General features: G+C 39.2%; 1 protein-coding gene across 2 annotated transcripts in view; it reads left to right on the top strand.

Moving 5' to 3' along the window:
* Positions 1–22,933, top strand: part of SOBP (sine oculis binding protein homolog) — a 159,536-nt gene that overhangs the window by 14,604 nt on the left and 121,999 nt on the right. For both annotated transcript variants that reach the window (XM_060167915.1, XM_060167914.1), the window contains exon 3: positions 1,415–1,600. In XM_060167915.1, the coding sequence (XP_060023898.1) occupies positions 1,415–1,600 (186 nt within the window). The remainder of the gene's footprint in view (positions 1–1,414; positions 1,601–22,933) is intronic.

Here is a 22,933-nt window from a genome sequence, read left to right as displayed (position 1 = left end):
ATGTGAAGAAGCAATCCATTTGGGGAACTTTAATAAAGTGTGACTAAAACTAATTGTGTGATATAATTGGCAATTTGATCAGTATTTTCATTGCATTCAATATCTATTGGCATAAACTACCTGTTCATGCATTTTATTCCCAGTCTCTAAGATAGTGCTTTTCCTTCTTATATGCCAAGCAATGAAATGTAAATGAGCTGTCCTGCAGGCATGTGGAATTGAACGTATGTGACAAATTTTATGTTAAGCTTGGTATGAAATTGTACACATCATGTTACCGAGATAGTATCATCAATTTCACTGTAAACGAAAAATGCAAGTCGAGTTTATATTCTGTAAACTAATAGCTCGTTTAACACTTGGTCTAGGTAATAATCTTTGCCTCTGGGGAACATGGAGAGAGTGCCGGGATATGCTATTGGAGGGAACAAGTTGTTTTCTATGGTTGAGTGTTGTTGTTGTTGTTTTTTTTCTTTTCTTTTTTTTTTTTTTTTTTTTGCGGGACGCGGGCCTCTCATTGCTATGGCCTCTCCCGTCACGGAGCACAGGCTCCAGATGCGCAGGCCCAGCGGCCATGGCCCACGGGCCCAGCCGCTCCGCGGCATGTGGGATCCTCCCGGACCCGGGCACGAACCCGCGTCCCCCGCATCGGCAGGCATACTCCCAACCACTGCGCCACCAGGGAAGCCACTGTTGTTGTTTTTAATGATTCACATGCAAGGATAAAATTCACAAGGTTCATATCATTATAAGTTTTCTTTATGATCATTTTTGTTAATTTTTAATGGGTATTAATGGGTTAATGGGTCTACCCTGTGAAACAACAGTTTTTTCCTAATCATCAGCTTCTTTCTCATTGGTTCTTTTTTTTTCTTTTCTTTTTTTTTTTTTTTACATCTTTATTGGAGTATAATTGTTTTACAATGGTGTGTTAGTTTCTGCTTTATAACAAAGTGAATCAGTTATACATATACATATGTTCCCATATCTCTTCCCTTCATTGGTTCTTTTGATTATATTATCACTCAGGTTTACAATACAGTGGGACCTGGTTACAGTGCTACAGGGGCACTTTTTAAGCTTCTCCCCTGGTAGACAGAGAGCGATGTCTGCTGTATATCACTTTGTACATGGAAAGGGTTAATTGCCTCTCAATTTTCTGTGGGCTTTTACAGTGCTAAAATTCATCACCACAGTACAGTTGAGATGTTAGCTATCATAGGGGAGCAAATTATAAAGGAGCCCTTTGGAAATTTATGGTAACACGACTGAAAAGGTCCAGGATGGTCTGTGGAGTTCTGGTAAAGTGTTTAAAGATTTGCAAAATAAAATTTTTATTCCATAGCCATTTTACTTGAGAAAATGTGGTTGTAAGCCCTTTCGTCATATTGAATGTGATTTTCTTCTTTTACAGAAAATTCTTTGCCAAAACCAAAATTACCTGAGGACAGTGTTATTTCACCATACAATATAAGCACAGGCTATTCAGGGCTTGCCACAGGAAATGGACTCAGTGACTCACCTGCAGGGTCAAAGGATCATGGCAATGTGCCCATTATTGTACCTTTAATTCCTCCACCTTTCATAAAGCCACCGGCAGGTAAGTCAATACTGGGGTTTCCAGTGATAATGATTGATAGAAAATTGTTTTAACCATCCTATGGTAATTATTAAATGCTTAAGTTAATTTTGGAAAAGACTATTTTAGGGACTTTGCAGCTAAGAAATGTTAGTGCATGTATTATTTAAAGTAGTATTGTTTTATTAGGCCAATCTACTACTAGTTAGGCTGTCAACTTTCAACTGACAATAAATTTTTCCTACCCCTGGCTATAAAAGAAGTTATTTTCCTTCTCTAAAATCATCTGTTTAAAATAAAAAAAAGCATGAACTAATTAAAAAAATAAGATATATACTGCCTGGTTAGCAAGAAAAAAAGGAACCATGGTTGAGCTGGGTGGTAGTGCAGTGAGGACCACGTATCCTCTGTGGGTTTTGCGAAGGAAGGGGCAATCTGTGAAGTGTGTGTGGCAGGCTTGTTCCCCAGCGTGCCTTCTTATAAATCCACTTAAGAAACAACCTAGGTTACCCATCTCATACAGAGTTCCTTTTAATTTGTGCAAAGCTCTTTGAGAGCTTAAAAAAAATGGAGATCTGAATTTCATTTGCATGAAAATGTAATCAGTTCTTTTATATTTCTAGAAAATTAGATGGCGGTGTATTAAGCTAGACGGCAGTGGGCTGAGCATGGTGTTGTTTTATTAAGCCAGTCTTAAAATCTTATTGCAAGCTAGGTTACAGTTATGCTCCACACAGAGAAAGAAGTTCAGTAATATTGTATCTGGCTTGCTGTAAAATGTCAGAATTATGCTAGAACATTTAATTGCTACGCTGGTTATTTTTCTGTATGTTGAATTGAACAATGATAAATACTGAGTTTTGATAGCAGTACTTATCATAACTCACTAAAGTTAATGCTTGTATTTTTTTTAAGGAAGATAGGTGTTTGGTTATGTTTCCATAAATAGTGAAAATATTTGTAGATATAAATTCCTTGGCTTATATTATAGATATATTGGTACCATCTTCTAAGTGTTACTAACATTTTTTTCATGGTATGGGCACATTCTTTTGCTTAGCCTATGACATTTTAGCAGCAAAAGTGTCCTTTCATACTGAGGTCCTCAGATATGTCATTAAAATCCATTTACCTATCAAAATCACTTGTAATCGTGTTTGTCTACTAAATACTAACATAATTTGTGTTACATATAAAGTTTGTCTTTCTAATGCCACTGTTCTCCTTTGGTTGATTGTTTTATGGTGCAGAGGGACCCAAATTTATCTCCTAAAGGTCAAACACATATTTTGCATAGGACAACTGGAGAGAAGGGTGACTAATTTTGTTAAATGTGGGGTTCATTGTTTGAAAGTATGTCCAGGGGCTTAGGTGAGTGGTGATGATGATGAGGGTATCAATAAAACAGTGTGACTAAGTGAAAAGAACACAGGCTTCACATTCAGACAGATTGTGTTCAAATCCAGGCTTTGTCATTTACCAGCTCTGTGAGTGTAGACAAGTTATATGATTTCCACATCTGTAAAATGGGGATCACAGTTTCACCTTATGGGATAGTTGTGGCCATGAGATGAGAAAATGTAGGTAAAGCACCAGCATAGTGCTTGCCACATGAAAACCATTCAGTAAACACCATGCCTCTTGTTCTTTTTTTTTTTTTCAGTCCTTATTCTGCCCCAGAGTTATCATGCACATAATTTGTGCAAAAAAAAAGTGTGTATCCAAATGCAAATTCCCCTCTAAGATTTATTTGAGCAAAGCAAACAGCTCTAGAAATTAGCATAGCTGAGGCTAACATGAGTTTGGCATGCCAAAAAACCTGCCCTGGAGTTTCCTGCTGAGCCAGCCACGTGGAATTCAAGCACACAGCTCCTATTTAACTCTAATTCCACATCAGATCAAGAAATAAATATGCAAAGGATAGAGGCCAAAAATTGAGCCTTGGAAGTCTTAGATGTAGGAACTCTGAGGATTTAGAAGCCAGAGTAACTGAACACCAGTGGTTTTATGCTGTCTTCCATGGAACTCCAAGGCACTCATCTGTTGAAAACAGAATGTAGGGAAGGACATGTTTAATTTTCTGTATCTTCTCTAAACCTTGACTCGATCCTACTCCAGGGTTCTATATGACAAGAAAAAGATACACAAAGGTTCTTTGCTTTCAAGGAGCTTACTCTATTATTCTCCAAGCAGAAACTTACAGGAGAGATGAATTTTGATTTAGTTATGTTATCTAGTGCAGGGGTCAGTAAACTTTTTCTGTAAAGGGTCGGATAGTATTTTAGGCTTTGGAGCTCTACCGTCTCTGTCACAACTACTGAACTCTGCGGTGGTAGCAGAAAAGCAGCCATAGATAATACATAAACAAATGGGCATGGCTGTGTTCTAATAAATCTTTATTTACAAAGAAGGCAGCAGGCAGGGTTTGGCTTAGGGACAATAGCTTGCTGACCCTAGCACTAGGGTAAGATTGGCAAAAGTCTCATGATACCAGGAAGGTGAATAGAGTTTCTAAGAGTCAGGCTATGAGATTTGTCAAGGTGCTCTGTGTAATATCGTGAGGAAGGGACAGTGACAGGGCAGGAAAATAGTGGGGTTTTCAGGGTATGTGGTGAGCTCTGGCACATAATAGGTACTCCACCAGTGTTTGTTGAATAAATGAATGAATGACTGATATTCAAATTCCTATTGCACATGCAGAAGATAGTACAGGCTACTTTGTTGTTCACTGGGAAAGTGCTAGGATCTTGTTTGGATTAGTCTCAGTCTGTCTGACCATGACCATAGCCTCTGTGACAGTGATGTGAGTACTTATCCATAGATAAGTGTAAAGTCCACAGATTATCCAAAAACTCCCATCTAGTTAATCATTTCAATTTTTCCTTTTGCTAAAACTTTGACCAGAGTTGTTATTCAAGGTAATCCAGTTGAGGGACCCTCTGTCAATGGTCTAGCTGTATATAGGTTAATGGGGCATTTCTGAGGGAAACTAATAAATCATACGATGGCTAGGAACAAAAGGCCCCTTGGTAATCAACCCCTGAATAATTCAGAGTTGACTGTATCATGCAAGTGTCTACTTCTCGGGATAGGGAAGAAGAGGATTGTGTGTATGCTCTGGATTCCTGGAAAGAAAAGAACGGTTAGCGTTCAAATTATTCCTGGTATACTGTAAGCCGGCTATGTGAAAATGCTAATAATACCTTATGTTTGTATTAAACCCTTTACAGTTATGAAACTCATTCAGATTTTATTTAATTTGATCTTTACAATAACCCTGGGAAATAGCATTTGAGATATCATTAAATAAAGAACTGAAGCTCAAATAGGTTAAATGGCTTTCTCAAGGTCAGGTGGCTTCTAAGTACTTGCGTCAAGACTAGTACTAAGGTCTTCTGACTCCTAATCCAATATTCTTTTTAATATAAAGTTGCCTTGTCAGCGTATATATACGAAACTTCCCTAGACTGTATCAGAATAAGAGTATTTATTAATCTGCTACTTCAGATTCCTTAGTGACAGGGGATATAGCTTGTTCCTGCAAAAGGTTATTTTTTTCAAGTCCACATCTTTGGGGAGACTTGATGAGTTCTCTAACTCTTAAGCATCTGTGGTTCTGTGAACCAGGATGACCTAGCAGTGGTAACCCCCCAGCTTGGTTTTAAAGTCTTGCCATCATGAAGCAAGTTGCTCCTGCTTCGAGGTACCGGAAGGCTCCATCTGGTCAGGCACTAGTTCCAGAGAGTGTTCCCTGTGCTCAGGCAGGCTCACCACTGGATCCCATCCACATTTGGCAGCCAGTGGGCCCAGTGGAATACTCGTGATCGGGAACACGGTGATACCACACTCGCTTGGATTTCCACTCTCCTTTTGCACAGCTGCAGACAGAACTGTGGGGGTAGCTTATTTCTGGGCCTGGGGGATTGCTTTTCTGTTCCTGCACCCTTTTTCTTCCAGGAAGGGGAACTTCTTGCACCTTGGTGATTACCACAAGCATTGACCCTGCTTCTGCTGCACATGTTTGCATCCAATTTCATCCGATTTCCAAGGCTAAGCTGCCCTTCCCCGCTCAGAGACAGAATCTGGCCCTTGGTATAGGGTTTGTGACATCACAGTCGTTACTATGGTAATAGACTTGTTATAAACACAGAATAATAGCCCTGCTTTTACTTTTTTTCTTTTCCCTCCAAGCAAATGAAGGGAATCACCATGATCTTTAAATAAGAATCACGGACTTTTCTGCAGTGGACAGAATAAGGTTTTGCCATATAGAGTCACCATTTTTAAAAAACGATAAGAATATAATGATAAGAATAATATTAGAAAATAATAGAAAGTATCAACCAATTCTCTTTTTACACAAACATTCCTTTATCCTTTCAGTTAGGATGAATATGAAAACCTCCTTCTTTGCTAATTTAAAAAACCACAGCGTGAGCATAGTCTGAAGTGGCAGAATATATATCAGCAAGAGTTTTGAAAGATAACTCAGGTTAATTACATTGTAACCTTGCTGTAATTCTTCTCATATTAGAGATTTTAATATGGGTTCAATCCTTTGGGACTTCATTCAGAGAGGGTTGTACCAGTAAAGGACTTCCAGCATGGATTGGAAGAGCTGTACAACAGTGAATCTCCATCAGAACACTTATGCCTGCTCTGCTCTCACGCAAGTTTGACTATTGAAGCAAAGCCATTCAAAATGAATTTTAAATACTTTTTTTTTTTTTTTTACAAAGACCTTATATTGGTCTTTATTGCTTTACAAGTGTAGTAGCACCCAGTTCCACTGAGCAGACATCAACCCTCTGCAGTGGTTGGGCAAGCTTGGGTTGCCTACTTCTGGTTAAAGTAACCAGCTGGGACTTGAACCAGGATTTTTTATCTCCTGCTCTTAGACTTGCTCCATGAACAACATTTTGCTCTCAAGACTTTAAAAAATCAGTAAAACAATTAGTGCAGTTTTTTTTTGTTCATAAGGTAAAGATGAAATGCAAAGACTTTGCTAGTGAAAGTTTCACTGAGCCCAGTTGCAGAAAACACTGTGTATCTAGGAAACAATATTTTAGATCTGAGTCTTTTGTCAGGTTTTTCCAGAGGCTTATAACTTGTCTATTATAAGTCCAGAATCCCTTTAAATCTCTGAATGCTTTAAAATAAAATGAAATGTGAAAAAAGGAGGGAATATACTTCTCTGGATGCATTTATATGGCAATTTTGAATAAAATGTCTCTTACCTCAAATGGTAAGTGACCTTATTCTTATTCCCCAGTATGTTCCCGTGTGTGAAGTGAAAGGCAGGGTCCATCCACACAGCACACACAGGTTTATGTGGAGGGACATGAGATTAAGCTTCTAAGACCAGCTTGATTTCCTTTGTGCAGGAGCGTCTTGCCTTTCTTGGAAAACAATGACCATTTCCTGTCTTCCAGGATGGTTTGCTTTCAGTGAGCTTTCCAAATTTGTGTTCAGTCATAGTCATGGAAATGTGATATATTTTTTCAGGCAAATCTTGAAATTCTTAAGGGGTTATAAGAACTGGGCTCTAAGGAACCATTAGCTTAATTGAGAATATGGAAACATTCACGTGATCTGCTAAGCTCTATGTGTATAGCTGAGTAGCCCACAGTTAATAAGCATGTTACTTTTTGGCTCTTGTAATTCTTACATGGAGTTGTACTTGCAGGGAAGTGGGAATCAGAATGTGGTTTGCATTATGATCATTATTTATTTTATCTGTTATTCAATATTCTTGGGGCTTGCATATGAATGCTGTATTCCAAATAGCCATTGAGAAAACAGGATTTAATAAAAATTGCTTTGCCATTTATTTATTTGTCCAACTTTTAACATATGATTATTAAATAAAATTACCTAGAGTTAATGGGATTTGGATGACTTACTATTTATGTAGTAGATACATTTCTCAATAAAAAGAAGAGGTTCACTGAACCCTCAGATTTGGAGATCTTTCCAAACCGCTTAGGATGAGGACAGGAGGAATTATGGTGAATGACAGGAAGAGGAGTAGTTAATAACAGTATTGATATAATCTCATCAAGCTAATATTTTTTGAGCACTTATTATGGGCCAGGCATTGTGTAATAGATTATCTCATCTAATTTTCAGAAAGACTCTGTGTGGATGCTATTATTAACCTTGTTTTACAATTGAGGAAACTGAGACCCAGAAAAGTTAAGCAACTTGCCTGAGGTCACACAGGTAATAAGTGGTCGAGCTGGTAGCTGAACTTAGGCACAATGTCTCCTTAACCCATATTCATACCACTTGATTATTCAAAACACTGTGTCAGTCTTTTAGTCAATAAGGTATTTACTGAATGTTCTTTACATTATATGAGATAATACAAATATATACAATATAAATACAAATTATATATATGTATATGATACAAATATATATATCGTCCCTGATCACCAAGAACTTACAGTGTACTTGATATATAATCAAAACATTATTCTATTTTGACTTTGGAAAGTATGAAATAATTTAACAGCATTTGGAAGGTGCATGGGGAGTAGAAGGGCAGTTAAACTGGAGTAGCAGAAAGTCTATACGCAGATACTCAGGAACTGTTATGTTTGTACAGTTGGGGAGAAATGGCATCCGAAACATAATGTAAGCTAGAGATAGTCATTTGAAATTCAAAGTGATAAAAAAGACACAAAATGAAGCCTTAAAATGTTAGCTACTATGACATGGGTCCTGTTTTATCTTTCTTTATACAATCAAGGGGTCTTGAAAAGATGTAAGTCAAATTTCAATATGTTCAGTCATTCTTAATGCCAAATGGAATGTGTAGTTTGAATGGTAGCATGATGTGGTGGAAAGACCACCAGAGTAAGAGCCAGGAGACCTGGATTGTTAATGCCAGCTCAGCCATTTACTGGCTGTCTAATCTTGGATAAGCCACTTAGCCTTTCTGAGCCTCAGTTTCCTTGTCTGAAAAATGATGTAGTTAACTAAGGTAATCTGTAATTTCCCTACATTTATAAAATCTTGGTTTTATGACTTGTATAGTGAAATGCCTAGATGATTTAATATTTGAAAGGGTCTATTTTAATATGTCATAATATGTATTTGTTAATTGATTGAATATATTTAAAGCCAATTACCTATGTGTGCAGTTACAGCAGCTGAAATTCTGATGGAAGATCAGAATTTGCTACTTAGGACAACTTTCAATGATTGTTAATTTTTACTCTGAAAGAGTCACAGATGTAGAAAACAAACTTATGGTTACCAAGGGGGAAAGAGGAGGGAGGGATAAGTTGGGAGACTGGGATTGACATATACATACTACTACATATAAAATATATGTAACTAGTAAGAACCTACTATATAGTAGAGGGAACTCTACTCAAAACTCTGTAATGACCTATATGGGAAAATAATCTAAAAAAGGGTGGATATATGTATATGTATAACTGATTCACCTTGCTGTACAGCAGAAACTAACACACATTGTCAATCAACTGTACTCCAATTAAAATTAATTAAAAAAATAAAATTTAGAGAAAGTGCTAGAAAGGTGAAATATGAGTATATAAAAAGACTGTATCACCCATATGGTATTAAACCTAATCATTTTGATGTTATACATAAGTTGTGATCACTGGAAGTAATTCCCAGAATTTCTGCAAAAGACAAGTCACATTATGTCGAATTTAATTTACCAAAACAGGCACAAGAATAAGAAAACCTGAGTAGTCCTACATTTCCTGAGTAGTAAGGAAATTAAATAATTAAATCATTTTACAAAGAACATTCTAGATCCAGATAACTTCAGTGTTAAATTCTATCATCTAAGGAAAAAATAAAAACAAACTTAGAGAAACTCTCCTAGAGAATAGAAATCATTTTATGATCCCAGCATGACCTTGATCTCATCACATGATAAAAGCATTAGAAGTAAAAATGATAATTTAATGTAATTAGATTACATTAAAATGGAAAACTTCTGTTTAACATGAACAGTGATTCAAAAATCCTGAACAAAATCATAGCAAACCAAAGTCAGTGATATAAGCAGTAGGATAATGCATCATGTCTAACTTGGATTTTTTTTCTAGGAATGCAAGGTTGATTTAAATTTTGAAAATTAGTCAATATAATTAAGCACATTAACAGAACAAAATAAAGCTCATACAATATTCTCAAAAGATTCAGAAACACAATTTTATAAAAATTTAACACAATTAATAATAAAAACTCTTGGAAAAATAGGAATAGAATAAAACTTCCATAATGTGACAAAAAATATCCACAAAAAACCTACAGCAAGCACCATACCTAATGGTGAAATATTTAAAACTTTCCTTTTGAGATCAAGAATAAGATAAAGATAACCACTATCACTACTTCTATTTAATTTTGTACTAGAACTCATAGACAATGTAATAAGGCAAGAAAAAGCAACAGAAAAAAAGATTTGGAAGGTAGAAATGCTGTTTTGTTTAGAACCTCTCTCCCCTACCAATGAACAAATAAACTATTATAATTAATGAGTGCATTTATCAGGGTCTAAACCCCCAAGTCAGTACCGCCAAATCCATTATTTCTCTATATACCAGCCACACACACACACGAAACCTTAAAAATACCATTTAAAATAGCATCAAACCATCAAATACCCAGAGGAAAAAATCTAACAAAATGTGTGCAGGATTGTTACACAGAGAAGTATAAGCATTGTTGAGAGAAATGAAAGAAAACCTAAATCAGTGAAGGGACACACCATGTTTATGGATTGGAGACTAGATATTCTAAAAAGGCAGATTCTTCCTAAATTGATCTATATATTTAATTCAATTCTGATAAAATTTCATCATAAAGTGTTGTGGAAATTAAAAAGCTGCTTCTAGGGGCTTCCCTGGTGGCACAGTGGTTGAGAGTCTGCCTGCTGATGCAGGGGACACGGGTTTGTGCCCCGGTCCGGGAAGATCCCACATGCTGCGGAGTGGCTGGGCCCGTGAGCCATGGCCGCTGAGCCTGCGTGTCTGGAGCCTGTGCTCCGCAACGGGAGAGGCCACAACAGTGAGAGGCCCGCATACCACCAAAAAAAAAAAAAAAAAAGCTGCTTCTAAAGTATACATGGAGATGCACAGGGGTAAGAGTAGCCAAGATTATCTTGAGGAAAAAAAGCAAAATTCGAAGACTTATACTAAGAGATGTCAACATTTATTATAAGACTAGAATAATTATTAATGAATATTATTAGTGTTAATTGTTGCTGTTGTTGTTATTCTTCTTTTGACCATATTTAAAATTATCCTTTAGGAATCTATTGATCTATATTTGAGACATAAAAGAGGAAAGAACACTTTCTGTTTCATGTCAGTTCTCTTTTGGTTTAATTTTTGTAAAGAACCTTTTCTTGCAATTATGAAATATATACATTTTGGAAAAGTGCGTAAAACATAAATGTATCCTTTTACAAATAGTGATCCTTGTCTACTCACACCTTCTTTCCTCCAAGAGGTAACCACTTTTATGGTAATCATTACCTTTCTTTTTTCTATAGTTTAAACACCTCAGTATGCCTCCCTAAAATAGTTTATTTTTGCCTAGTTTTGGACTTTAGATAATGAAATTATGGTAGCCAGCTTCTGGGATGGCCCCCAATTATCCTGGCTTCCTGGTGGTGTCTTCATACATTGAATCAGGGATGGTCTGTGTGACCAACTTCTAATGCTGTCGTAAAAGCTTATTGCAGTTTCTGCTTAATTCTCTCACATTATTCACTCTGTGGGAAGCATGAGGAAACTTAAGCAGTCCTGTGAAGAGGACCATGTAGACAGGAACTGAGTCCTCCTACCAGTAGCCAGCACTGACTTGCCAGCCCTATGGCTGAACCACCTTAGAAGTGGATCCCCCAGCCTGAAGTCAAGCCTTCAGATTACTGTAGCCCCCAGAGACCTTTGATTGTAACCTCATGAGCAGTCCTGAGCCAGAATTGCTCCAAACCACTCTCAAATATCTGATCCACAAAAACCATGAGCAGCAATAAATGATTTCTGTTGAATTAAAAAAAAGACAATGAGATAATGACATAAAGATATACATATAAATCATTTCAATAGAATCCAGAAACAAATCTAAATTGATAATTTATGACAAATGTATTAGTCAGCTTGCGTTTCCATAATAAAATACCATAGCCTGGGTTGCTTAAATAACCAAAATTTATTTTCTCACAATTCCGAAGAATGGAAGTCCAAGATCAAAGTCATCAGGGTTGGTATCTGGTAAGAACTCTCTCTGTGAGTTGCAGGTGGTTGCCTTTTCCCTGTGTTCTTACATGGCAGAAAGAGATAGCAAGCTCTCTTGTGTCTCCTCTTATAAGGGCACTAATCCCATTAGACCAGGGTTCTACTCTCACAACCTCATCTAACCCTAATTAACTCTCAAATACCCCATCTCCAAATAGTATCACATTGGGAGTTAGAGCTTCAACTTGCATTTTGGAGGGACACATACATTCAGTCCATAAGAACAAAGGTGACAGTATAGAGCAGTAAGGAAAGAATAGTCTTCTCAGTTCTTATGATAAAAAATGTATGTTGATTCTTTACACCATTCACAAAAATCAGTTCTAGATGGATTGTTGATCTAAAAGTGAGAGTTAGAACAATAGAGCTTGTAGAAGAAAGCCTCAGAGAATATATTTATGATCTTGAGCAGGCCAATACTGCTTAAATTATATACTACAAGCACTAACCATAAAGAAAAAGGTTGATTAAATAGACTCTATTAAAGTTAAGAATTTCTGTTGATTAGAAGACATCTTTCAAAAAAATGAAATGGCAAATCACTGAGTAGGAGATATGTTAATAAAACACGTTCCACAAAAGACTCACATTCACAATATATAAAGAACCCCTAGAAATAAAAAAGAAAACATCCCAATGGCAAAATGAGCAAAAAATATAAGCAGGCACTTCACTAAAGAAAATATCCAAGTGGCCCATAAACATATTAAAAGTTGTTCAACCTCGTTAGTCATTAGGAAAATAAAATTTAAAATCACAGTGAGACATAGCACAGGGAGATCAGCTTGATGCTTTGTGACCACCTAGAGGAGAGGGATAGGGAGGGTGGGAGGGAGATGCAAGAGGGAGGAGATATGGGGATATATGTGTATGTACAGCTGATTCACTTTGTTATAAAGCAGAAGCTAACACACCATTGGAAAATAATTACACTCCAATAAAGATGTTAAAAAAAAAAAGAAACACAAAGATCCTCTAGAAGAGCCCTCCAATCTTTGTATTCTGCTCCACTTCAGTATTTACATGTATATGTTGTGATTTGAATACAGATATAATAAAGAAAAAAAAATCGCAGTGAGATACCAGTGCACAAACATTAGAATGGCTAAAATGAAAAAGACAGTACCCAACATTGAGAAGGACACAGGCCAATTGGAACTCTCATGCATTGCTGCTGAGTGTGTAAATCAGTATAACCACTCTTGAAAGCTGATTGCGAATATCTATTAATGCTGAACTAAACATATCCTATTATCCAATAATTCCATCCTAGGTATATACTCAACATAAATGTCTGTTTGTCTCTCTCTGTATGTATGTATGTACATATATATATATATATATATATGTGCCAAAAACATTTGGAAGAACCTTTATAGGAGCATTTATTTATAATAGTTAAAAACTGGAAACAGTTTAAATTCTCGTCAACTGTAGTTAACATTGTCTCCAAGGGGTTCCTTGGATGGCCTTAGGTGGGTGAGTGTGGGCCTTGAAGTTGAATGTGAAATTGTGTGTATATTACATATGCATAATTCAGAGAAAAAAATCCTTGTCTCAAAATATATTGAGTCCTTGACTTAAAGACCTAGGTTTCAAAATTTTTTTAAAAATTTAATTCCTTCTTGTCGTGATTTCAGCAACGAAACCCTAGAATGTAATTTTAACATTTTTGTCCTATGTCTAGTCTGTTCATAGCTTTCTCACATGGAGTATTTAAAATCTCATCATTCCTTATTAAGGAATAATCACCTATTTACGTGAATTATATCATGGTGAAGCCTAAAAATTAAGTTATAGGCATGAGGCATAAATATCTCTCACAGTGGTCTACTTGAGAGCTGTTTTTGATACTGTGTAAAGTGGAGAGAAATGAAGGGGCACCGGGTGAGTGACTAAAGTAGGAAATACATTACTCTACACCAGTGGTTCTTATCAGGGGGTAAATTTGCACCCCCCCCCCGGGGACATTGGACAATATCTGGAGATATTTTTGGTTGTCACAGCTGGGAGAGGGGGTGGTACTGGTGTGTAGTGAGTAGAGGCCAGGGATGCTGCTAAACCTCCTACAATGCACAGGACAGTCCCACACAAGGAATTATCTGGCTGAAAATGTCCATAGTGCCATGGCTGAGAAACCAGGCTCTATAGTGATGACAACTCTGAGTATGGGACGCCTCTTACGTGCCACCCCAGATCCTCTTGGCCCCATAGTGACTGCTATAGTACTTTGACAGCTTAGGCATGTGCATTCTGAAAGGATCTTGCCTCATGCTTGTGGCATATGTCCCTAGCTTCTTGCTCTGGGACTTCCCTGATACGGCAGCATGAGTTTTGTGTAAATCTTTTTGGCTGCGTGCCCACAAATGCAAACCAGAAATATAGGGGAATTAACACACTAGGTCAATGGGGCATAGATGTGATGAATAAATTCTTTCTCCTTTTTGTCCCCTGGGTAAAGAGTTATGAAATGTATGTCACATACTCCAAAGATTGTTCTTTATGATTGAATACCAGTCTTCCTTAATAGTGGCCAACTTAGTATCACATCATTACATTGGCTCTTCATCCTCCCCAGGTTCATTCCCCTTGTCCCCCACCCCCTACTTCCTGGAATCACACGCCCAGTAAACCGGCTGCATGCAAATCTTTGTCTCAGATTCTGTTTTCTGGGAAACTCAGCATAAAATACCATGTGTGTGGAGGTCCACACTGAAAGATCAGAAATTAATGGAAAATAATATAAAAAGTTAGAATTTTATAAACATTCATGTTTGTCCCTTTAAAGTGAAGCATAAATATATAATAAAGGATTAAAAAGAGGGTACCAGATTTTTGGTGGTGCAAATATTGGAGAGCTTAGAAAGGTCCACTTCTAAAATTGTCCCATCAGCCAAAGAATTTTCTAAGCCTCTTGTGGTAAGGGCAAGGGACAATAGTGGTGGCCATACAGAAGGAGAAAAAAGGAAGGAAATTAAGTGAGGGGTTCAAGAAAAAAAAGAAAGGAAAAAGATTACCCCTTGGCTGCCCTCCTTTAAATGGATCTTGTTATTTTGAGAGATTTAGAGTCCTAGATTTTTAGTTAGAAGGGACCTAGGAGATCATCTAGCTAAATCTCCTCTTTTACAGATGAGGAAAATGAGGCTGGAGAGAGTAAATGACCTTCTCAAGGTCACTGAGTTGCTTTCATGGCAGAAGTAGGGACACCATCTAAACATGGATTATAAATCACACACCTCTGTGATCCATGAGGCAGCCTAGAACTTTTCTTGGCATTCTATAAACTCTTTTTGGGGGTATGACCTAGCTAGGATTTTAGAACACCCTGCCCCAGATCACCAAAGAGCTAAGATGCTAATAGGAAATAAGAGGAAACGTCAGATGTACTTCCCTTTGCTTGTAGAGGGTGGATGTGTTTCTGGAATTAACTTAGACTTGACTGAACTGTTTGCAATTAATTATTTGAAGGTATAAATAAGGTTTGGTTAAGAGAGAGGAGTGATGGTGAAGTTGGTAACTCGTGTTATTCTAGGGACATTCCCAATGCTGACTTCTCAAAGTTCTTGTTAAATTGAGAAGACTTAGTTCATGGACTTGGCCGAGGAGAGTGGAAATAACGATTGCATTCTCTTCTGGGGCTTTTCACTGGTGTTTCCCTCTAAGGCAACTTTGTTCTGAGTGGTTAGCAAAGATGGTGCCCTTGGCTTCCTCCCCCACCCCCTGCCCCCGCCCTGGACATCCAACCACCCAAGGTACATCTAGTAAGGATTCTGCTTTTTCTTCTCCTTATGCTGAGGCCCAAAGTCAGACATTTCATTCTAGTGAATAAGACAGATATGGTCCCTGTCTTAACTAGCTCACAGTCTGGTGGAGGAGACAGACATTAGAAAGAAATCTCAGTCAAGTGTGTTGATGATCAAGTCCAGGGTGCTTTGGGATCTGACCAGGTTCAGGGTCAGGAAAGGCTCCCATAGGAGGAGGTTTAAGATATGGAGGAGCAATAGGACTGAATTGGTCAAGGATTTTGAGGTTGTGGTCGAGGGAGGAAGCAGCACATGGAAAGACTCAGAGGAGAGAGCCTCAAGGAAAGCAAAAGAAGCCACAGGCCCGAGAGTAGACAAGCTGTGAGACTGGCCTCGTCCTGGGAGCCATGGAGAGGCCATGTGAGGAGTTCCAACTTCTGGAGGGCAGTGGATGCCACTGGAGGGTTTTGGGCAGGTGAGAGCAGTGATCAGACTTGTGTTTCACAAGAATTCCTCACCTCCATAGTGGAGGGAATGAGCTAGATGGGAGTGAGATGGGAGGCCACCTGTAGTACGGGTGAGAGGTGTTGGTGGCTTCACTGGAACCGACAGCAGTAAACTCCATGAGGACGGGTCTCGTATAGCCTAGAGTAACGCCTGGTATGCAATTAGACTGGGTAAATAGTAATTGAATGAATGAATGCAATATTATAAAAATATTTAGGAGGACCTGGTGATTAATCAGAATGTGGGAGGTGAAAGGGGCAGGAAAGAGACCAGATTTCTGCTAGCAGGTAACTGCACGGATGCGTGGGCCAGGAACTGAGATGGGAAACACAGTGAAGGGACAGGTTAGGGGAAAGGTGTGTATGTAGCTTTGGACATGACAGGTTAAGATGCTGGGAGGCAGTTGGAAATAAACTGAGAAGTAACTGTGTTGATTTGGAAATCTTCATCATATGGAGGGAAGCTGGAGTCACAGGAGTGCATAACTACTGTGGCCCAAGGGGACTATGCAGAGAGAAGAGAGGACTCTGAAAGGTTTCAGTGGGTGTGGCCCTCCCCCTTTCCCATAGTGGCGCTGTTATGGAACGTGATGTCCCATCTCATTCCCAAGTGGGGATTGGCATGGGGCCCCTTCAGAGAGCCCCTCCATCATTCATCATTCTCATTCAAGAAATCTAAATGAATATTTTAAGATGGGAAGGTGAAGAGGGGAGTAAATTATCTTTTTGACAGTGTTCCAGCAGGTTCATCTTGGTTCTTTTAACAAATTTAGTTGAGTGAAGTTCTTCCCAATCTTCAGTCTGCTGAAGGAGACTGAAGAGGAGGGGCTGAGGAGGAGACAGTGGTGCTTGATGCGAAGGCTTTACCCTCTCCACGTGTCCCTTTGACCCCCTGGTCTCTAGCCTGTCAGTTCCCCTCCCCTAGGATGGTAGCCCCAGCAGGTATGCTGCTTAGTAGAACTGCCTGGAATGCTGAGAGGTGGGACTTGGTGTGCTGGTCAGTCACAGTGGGGCTGCTTATACCTGCTTTGTGGTCACCAAGCACACCTGGCTCCTGTGGCACCCCCAGTGGTGACAGAGCCCCGGGAGCAGGCCTGGTGTTCCCACGGTCCTTTTCTACTGCATACTGGCATTTTATGCTAGGGGCCGCCATGGAAACCTCCTTGAGGATTGGGATCGTGTCTGTCTTCTTTGCCAGTGTATTTGCAGTCCCTAGTATAGTGCCTGGCACAAAGTAGAGTAAATAAATGAATCCTTTGTCTACAATTAAGGTTCCCCCTCTGGGGGGATTTGTCAACCACTGCGGGGCCCATTAAGTGTAATTAATGGGACAGCCAGCTTTCAGAAGGGGAAATGAGCCCTTCAGATAAATAGTGGGTAACGGGTATACTTTTCCTGCGCTGAAGTCCTATATAAAGCAGCTTGACCCTTTAGTCCTAATATGCTGCTATTTGCGTTTCTTTGGAGATGATGCCCCTCTATGCAGGGCAGTGGCTTGGAACTGCTTTTCCAGCAGTGATGCATGTGCTCGTGCACACTTTTTGACCTTGCTCCCTTGTCCCTAATCATGTGCATTTGTTGGCTAGATGCTGGGACTCAGTGTGTGGACTTTAGCCATGTAGGAGACAAAGGTCCGGTGGAGAGCAAACCCATCATTGTCCCAGGGCACCTGAGATTGGACAGAGGGTCAAATCCAGGACTCAGGGATGGGGGACAAGAGTTTACTCAAGCTTCTTTTCCATTGCAACCAGCCAGTGAACATGAATTATCCAGTCTATTAAGAGCAGTGTTACTCTCCCATTGCCTTATTATTGATTTCTGCCATTTTCTCTGTAGGACTTTACAGGTAAAGGGTTCCCTTCTCTGTATATGATGGCTATAGCAGACACCACAGGACTTAGTGGACCATGGGTGTCTTTGTTCAGTCTGGTGGTGTTTATTGAGGGCTGATGGGTGTTGGTCAGCAAACCCAGCACTGGCCACACCGCTGCTGGACTTGTCCTTCTGCCCAGTGCAGACAAAACTCCTGGCAATGGAGGATCCAATTCTGGGCAACAGAGGAGAAACCTTCCTCATAATTAATGGCCCACATGGAAGTGCTCATGCTTCAGCACTAATGTAGGGTAGTAGAGCAGAACATCCCAGGGAGACATCCTTAGAAATCCAGTCTTGTGGATTCTCTGTGAAAATACCTGTCCCTGGTCAAATTTGTGAAATACAGCCATTCTTATCTCCCTGTTGAAGATTTCTAATTACACATTGGTGGAGCCCAAAAGTCTTACAGTAAAGAACTTGTTGTTCAGCCCAGTGTTTTCCATGCATATTTGACCATGGAAGTCTTTAAAAAAATAACACCCCTTTAAGTATCCCATAGTATTAGTGTTCTGTGGGGGGTGTATTTTGGGAAATGTTGCATAGAGGATTCTGGGTTTTCCTTACTCTTAAGTTCTATCCTCTTCCTTTCTTATTCCAGCTTCTTAAGGTGGGTACATAGGGAAGACAAACTCTCTATAATGAGTACTGAGACGTGGAGGTGAGATTGTCAAGGAGACTTATCAGAAGTCCCTACTCTGGCTAATCAGTGAAAGTATTTAAGTTAATGTCAAGGAGCTGCAGACACATGTGCTTAGTAGTGTCTGTTAAAGAATCCAAGTTTAGTATGGTATTCAAGAGAGAATTACTATTTTGTGACATTATGGGATCTCTCCTTTTATTACCTTCTTTGTTTGAATGTTGAAAAAATAAGTGAGGAAGGGACACTGGAAGTAAAGCAAATTCACTTTGAATTTGACTACAGAGTCAATTTTCACAAAGAACTCTTTGGACTTTTCCCTGGTATGCTTTGACTAGAGACACAGGTAGAAGAATTCTCTGAATTTGGGTGTGTTACATTCTTATATTTTGGTGATTGTTTAGGTCTCACTTTTAAATCTGTCCTTTCCTTTTCATTTCTACTGTTAGAAATGTTATTCTACGGGTTCAGAACTTCATCTCCTTTCCTCTGCATCCATCCATCCATCCATCCATCCATCCATCCATCCAGCATAGCTTAAGCATTGCTATGTACTAGTCACTGAACACACAAAAGTGAATGAGTCATTGAGGCTGCTCTCATGTTGCTTTTTTCTAAGATGTGGAACAAGAGTCCAGTCTTCTTTTTTTTTTTTGCGGTACGTGGGCCTCTCACTGCTGTGGCCTCTCCCGTTGCGGAGCACAGGCTCCGGACGCGCAGGCTCAGCGGCCATGGCTCACGGGCCCGGCCACACCGCGGCATGTGGGATCTTCCCGGACCGGGGCACGAACCCGCGTCCCCTGCATTGGCAGGCGGACTCTCAACCACTGCCCCACCAGGGAAGCCCCCGGTCTTCTGAATTCCGATCCACCCTGCTGGGGTAACATTTCTCAGCCCATCTCTGCTCCTGTCATGTCCTGTGAGAAATGTTTGGGAGCTCCTCATTACCTGTGGAATGAAGAGGAACCCCTCCCACCCCAGAGCAAGATGATATTCAAGGGACTCCTCATGCAGGCCCCACAGCCCCAGTCTAATTCCTACTTTTCTCTTCATGCAGTTGTAGTGGCTGAGCTGCTGCAGGGCTCCTCCCCATCCTTGAGTGTGTCTGCCACTTCCTGGCTCCTGCTGGTCCTCTGTCCTTTCCCTCCTTCTCTTGAACTTTCTCCCGCTCCAAATCCTTCAAGACCCAACTCAGAAGCTGTGCTCTCTAGGCTCGAAGAGGCTTCTGAACTCCTCTCTTATCACATTCTCCCTGTCAAATGATGGGTCACACACTTTTCTGCCTGTTCTCTTGGGAGCAGGGCCATGTCCTAGTCAACTCATCGTTCTTGACCAGTGACATAACACAGGGACCTGCACCTGGATGTAAATGTTTAATTCATTTTGAAGTCACATCTTTTACAAATATGTGTGTGTATGTGACCTGTATATATATATATATATATATATATATATATATGTATGTATGTACGTATATACACACACACACACACACACACATATATACACCCCATGTATATGTATCATATACATAAATAATTTAAAATCAGCTAGAAAACTTCCATTAGAAAATTGAAAATGAATTTTAAATTCCATCATTTTCCTGTCATTTTGTGTAATATGTGCTCATTCCTTTTACATACTGGAACCAAATTTTAGTTTATATGTAACAATTTAGATTTTATTTTGGGGTTAAGTACTACCCTATTTAGAGGGGTGTTGACTATTTAAAATCTTGAAATCACTTCAAATAATTCTATTTCCAAAAGAAAAATAGGGATAATTTTAGGTACTGTAAAGAATCATAATTGTATGGAACTGCTATCATTTAACTGCATCTCTCCTTTTAACGAGAAACAAGTGCAGTAAAACTGTATTAATTCAGACTCTATTCTTTGGCAATTTTTGATAGTTCAGTTACCAAGGTGGCAGACATTTTCAGTTGTTACTATGATATTTCTTAAAAGAGCAAACTTCTCAGGTGTGTAGAAAGATCCACCCATGTGTGGATAGTTGATGTGATAATTACAAAGAATTCCCGTCTATTAATTACAGAATATCTGGCAGTACAGTGATATATTTGGCAACACCCTGTCAACTATTAATTCAAATTAAGTAATTTTAAAAAAGAATAAATGTAAGTGAAGCTTTTATTAAATCTAATGGCTTTATTCTTAAATAAATTTAACCAATTACTGGGTTTTTCTTTGTATTCAGAGTTAGTGAGTCTACAGATGTCATCCATTGGTGGGGGATGTGATTGAAGAGACTGGCGCCTGCTCATTGGGCCGCTCCAGATTGCACACAGCTGACACCTACCCTTTTTTTTAACATCTTTAGTGGAGTATGATTGCTCTACCATGGTGTGTTAGTTTCTGCTGTGTAACAAAGTGAATCAGCTATACATATACATATATTGCCATATCTCCTCCCTCTTGCATCTCCCTCCCACCCTCCCTATCCCACTCAGCTAGGTGGTCACAAAGCACGGAGCTGATCTCCCTGTGCCATGCGACTGCTTCCCACTAGCTATCTATTTTACATTTGGTAGTGTATATATGTCCATGCCACTCTCTCACTTTATCTCAGCTTACCCTTCCCCCTCCCTGTTTCCTCAAGTCCATTCTCTACATCTGCGTCTTTATTCCTGTCCTGCCCCTAGGTTCTTCAGAACCACTTTTTTTTTTTTTAGACTCCATATATATGTGTTAGCATACGGTATTTGTTTTTCTCTTCCTCACTTACTTCACTCTGTATGACAGACTCTAGGTCCATCCATCTCACTACAAATAACTCAATTTTGTTTCTTTTTATGGCTGAGTAATATTCCATTGTATATATGTGCCACATCTTCTTTATCCATTCATCTGTAGATGGACACTTAGGTTGGTTCCATGTCCTGGCTATTGTAAATAGAGCTGCAATGAACATTGTGGTACAGGACTCTGTTTGAATTATGGTTTTCTCAGGGTATATGCCCAGTAGTGGGATTGCTGGGTTGTATGGTAGTTCTATTTGTAGTTTTTTAAGGAACCTCCATACTGTTCTCCACAGTGGCTGTATCAATTTACATTCCCACCAACAGTACAAGAGGATTCCCTTTTCTCCACACCCTCTCCAGCATTTATTGTTTGTAGATTTTTTGATGATGGCCATTCTGACTGGTGTGAGGTGATACCTCATGGTAGTTTTGATTTGCATTTCTCTAGTGATTAGTGATGTTGAGCATCCTTTCATGTGTTTGTTGGCAATCTGTATATCTTCTTTGGAGAAATGTCTATTTAGGTCTTCTGCCCATTTTTGGATTGGGTTGTTTGTTTTTTTGATATTGAGCTGCATGAGCTGCTTGTAAATTTTGGAGATTAATCCTTTGTCAGTTGCTTCATTTGCAAATATTTTCTCCCATTCTGAGGGTTGTCTTTTCGTCTTGTTTATGTTTTCCTTTGCTGTGACACCTACCCTTTTCTTATGGCTCTAATTGCCAGTAATTCTAAGGAAGGCTCATTTACATGAAGAATGTGTCTACTTTCTCTGGATTGATCCTCACCACAGCTAGAGTTACGGTGGGCATTACTATCCCTTAAGTGACTTACCCACATCACACAACTAGAAGGGGCAGTATTAATACTTTCACCTGTTTCCTCTGTCTCCATCTCTCCATACTCCATCACAATGTCTTTCAAATAATAGTGACTTAGGTTCACAAAGGAGTATATATTTGTTACCTCATTTGCTTAACAAAAAGTCACCCCCTTGAGCTGTAATAAGTGGATCTGCCTGTTGCTTTTCTTTTCTAGAGATCCCTAGCGATATGCCATTCCTCCCACCTCCTTCAACTTCCACGGTGCTTTAAATTCACATCTAAAAGTCATTCTGGAAATATCTGACATTGTGCTACAGTATGATCAGGCAGTAGTTTTTCCGTCCACTCTGCCTTTACTTGGCAGCCCTCAGCTTGCTCTACCTATATGCCCAGGGCTAGACATTAGCAAATTAGTGACCAGAGGCTTCTTTTGTCCTAGCCTCTCCCATCTCTGCCCTCCTCTTTCTCATTGGAGCCCTGTCCTTAGCCCTTCTCATCACTCTCTGTGAAAACTTGTTCTTCAGAAAGAATCACTCATTTTAAAGCATAAATCACTATAGACAAATACATATCGAGCCTTCTTGCTTTCAGGGAATTTGTGTTTTAATAGGATATAAGAAATATTTAGCCCAGGAAATTACTCTCTAATGGTAGAATTAAATTTTTGTGAGCAGTTGAGGATACTTTTTGAAGCTAGGATATTCTTATTGGCATCTTT

Source organism: Lagenorhynchus albirostris, chromosome 12 (genome assembly GCF_949774975.1).
Source record: "Lagenorhynchus albirostris chromosome 12, mLagAlb1.1, whole genome shotgun sequence".
NCBI classification, from domain to species: domain Eukaryota; kingdom Metazoa; phylum Chordata; class Mammalia; order Artiodactyla; family Delphinidae; genus Lagenorhynchus; species Lagenorhynchus albirostris.
This window is presented reverse-complemented; position numbering and strand designations above follow the sequence as displayed.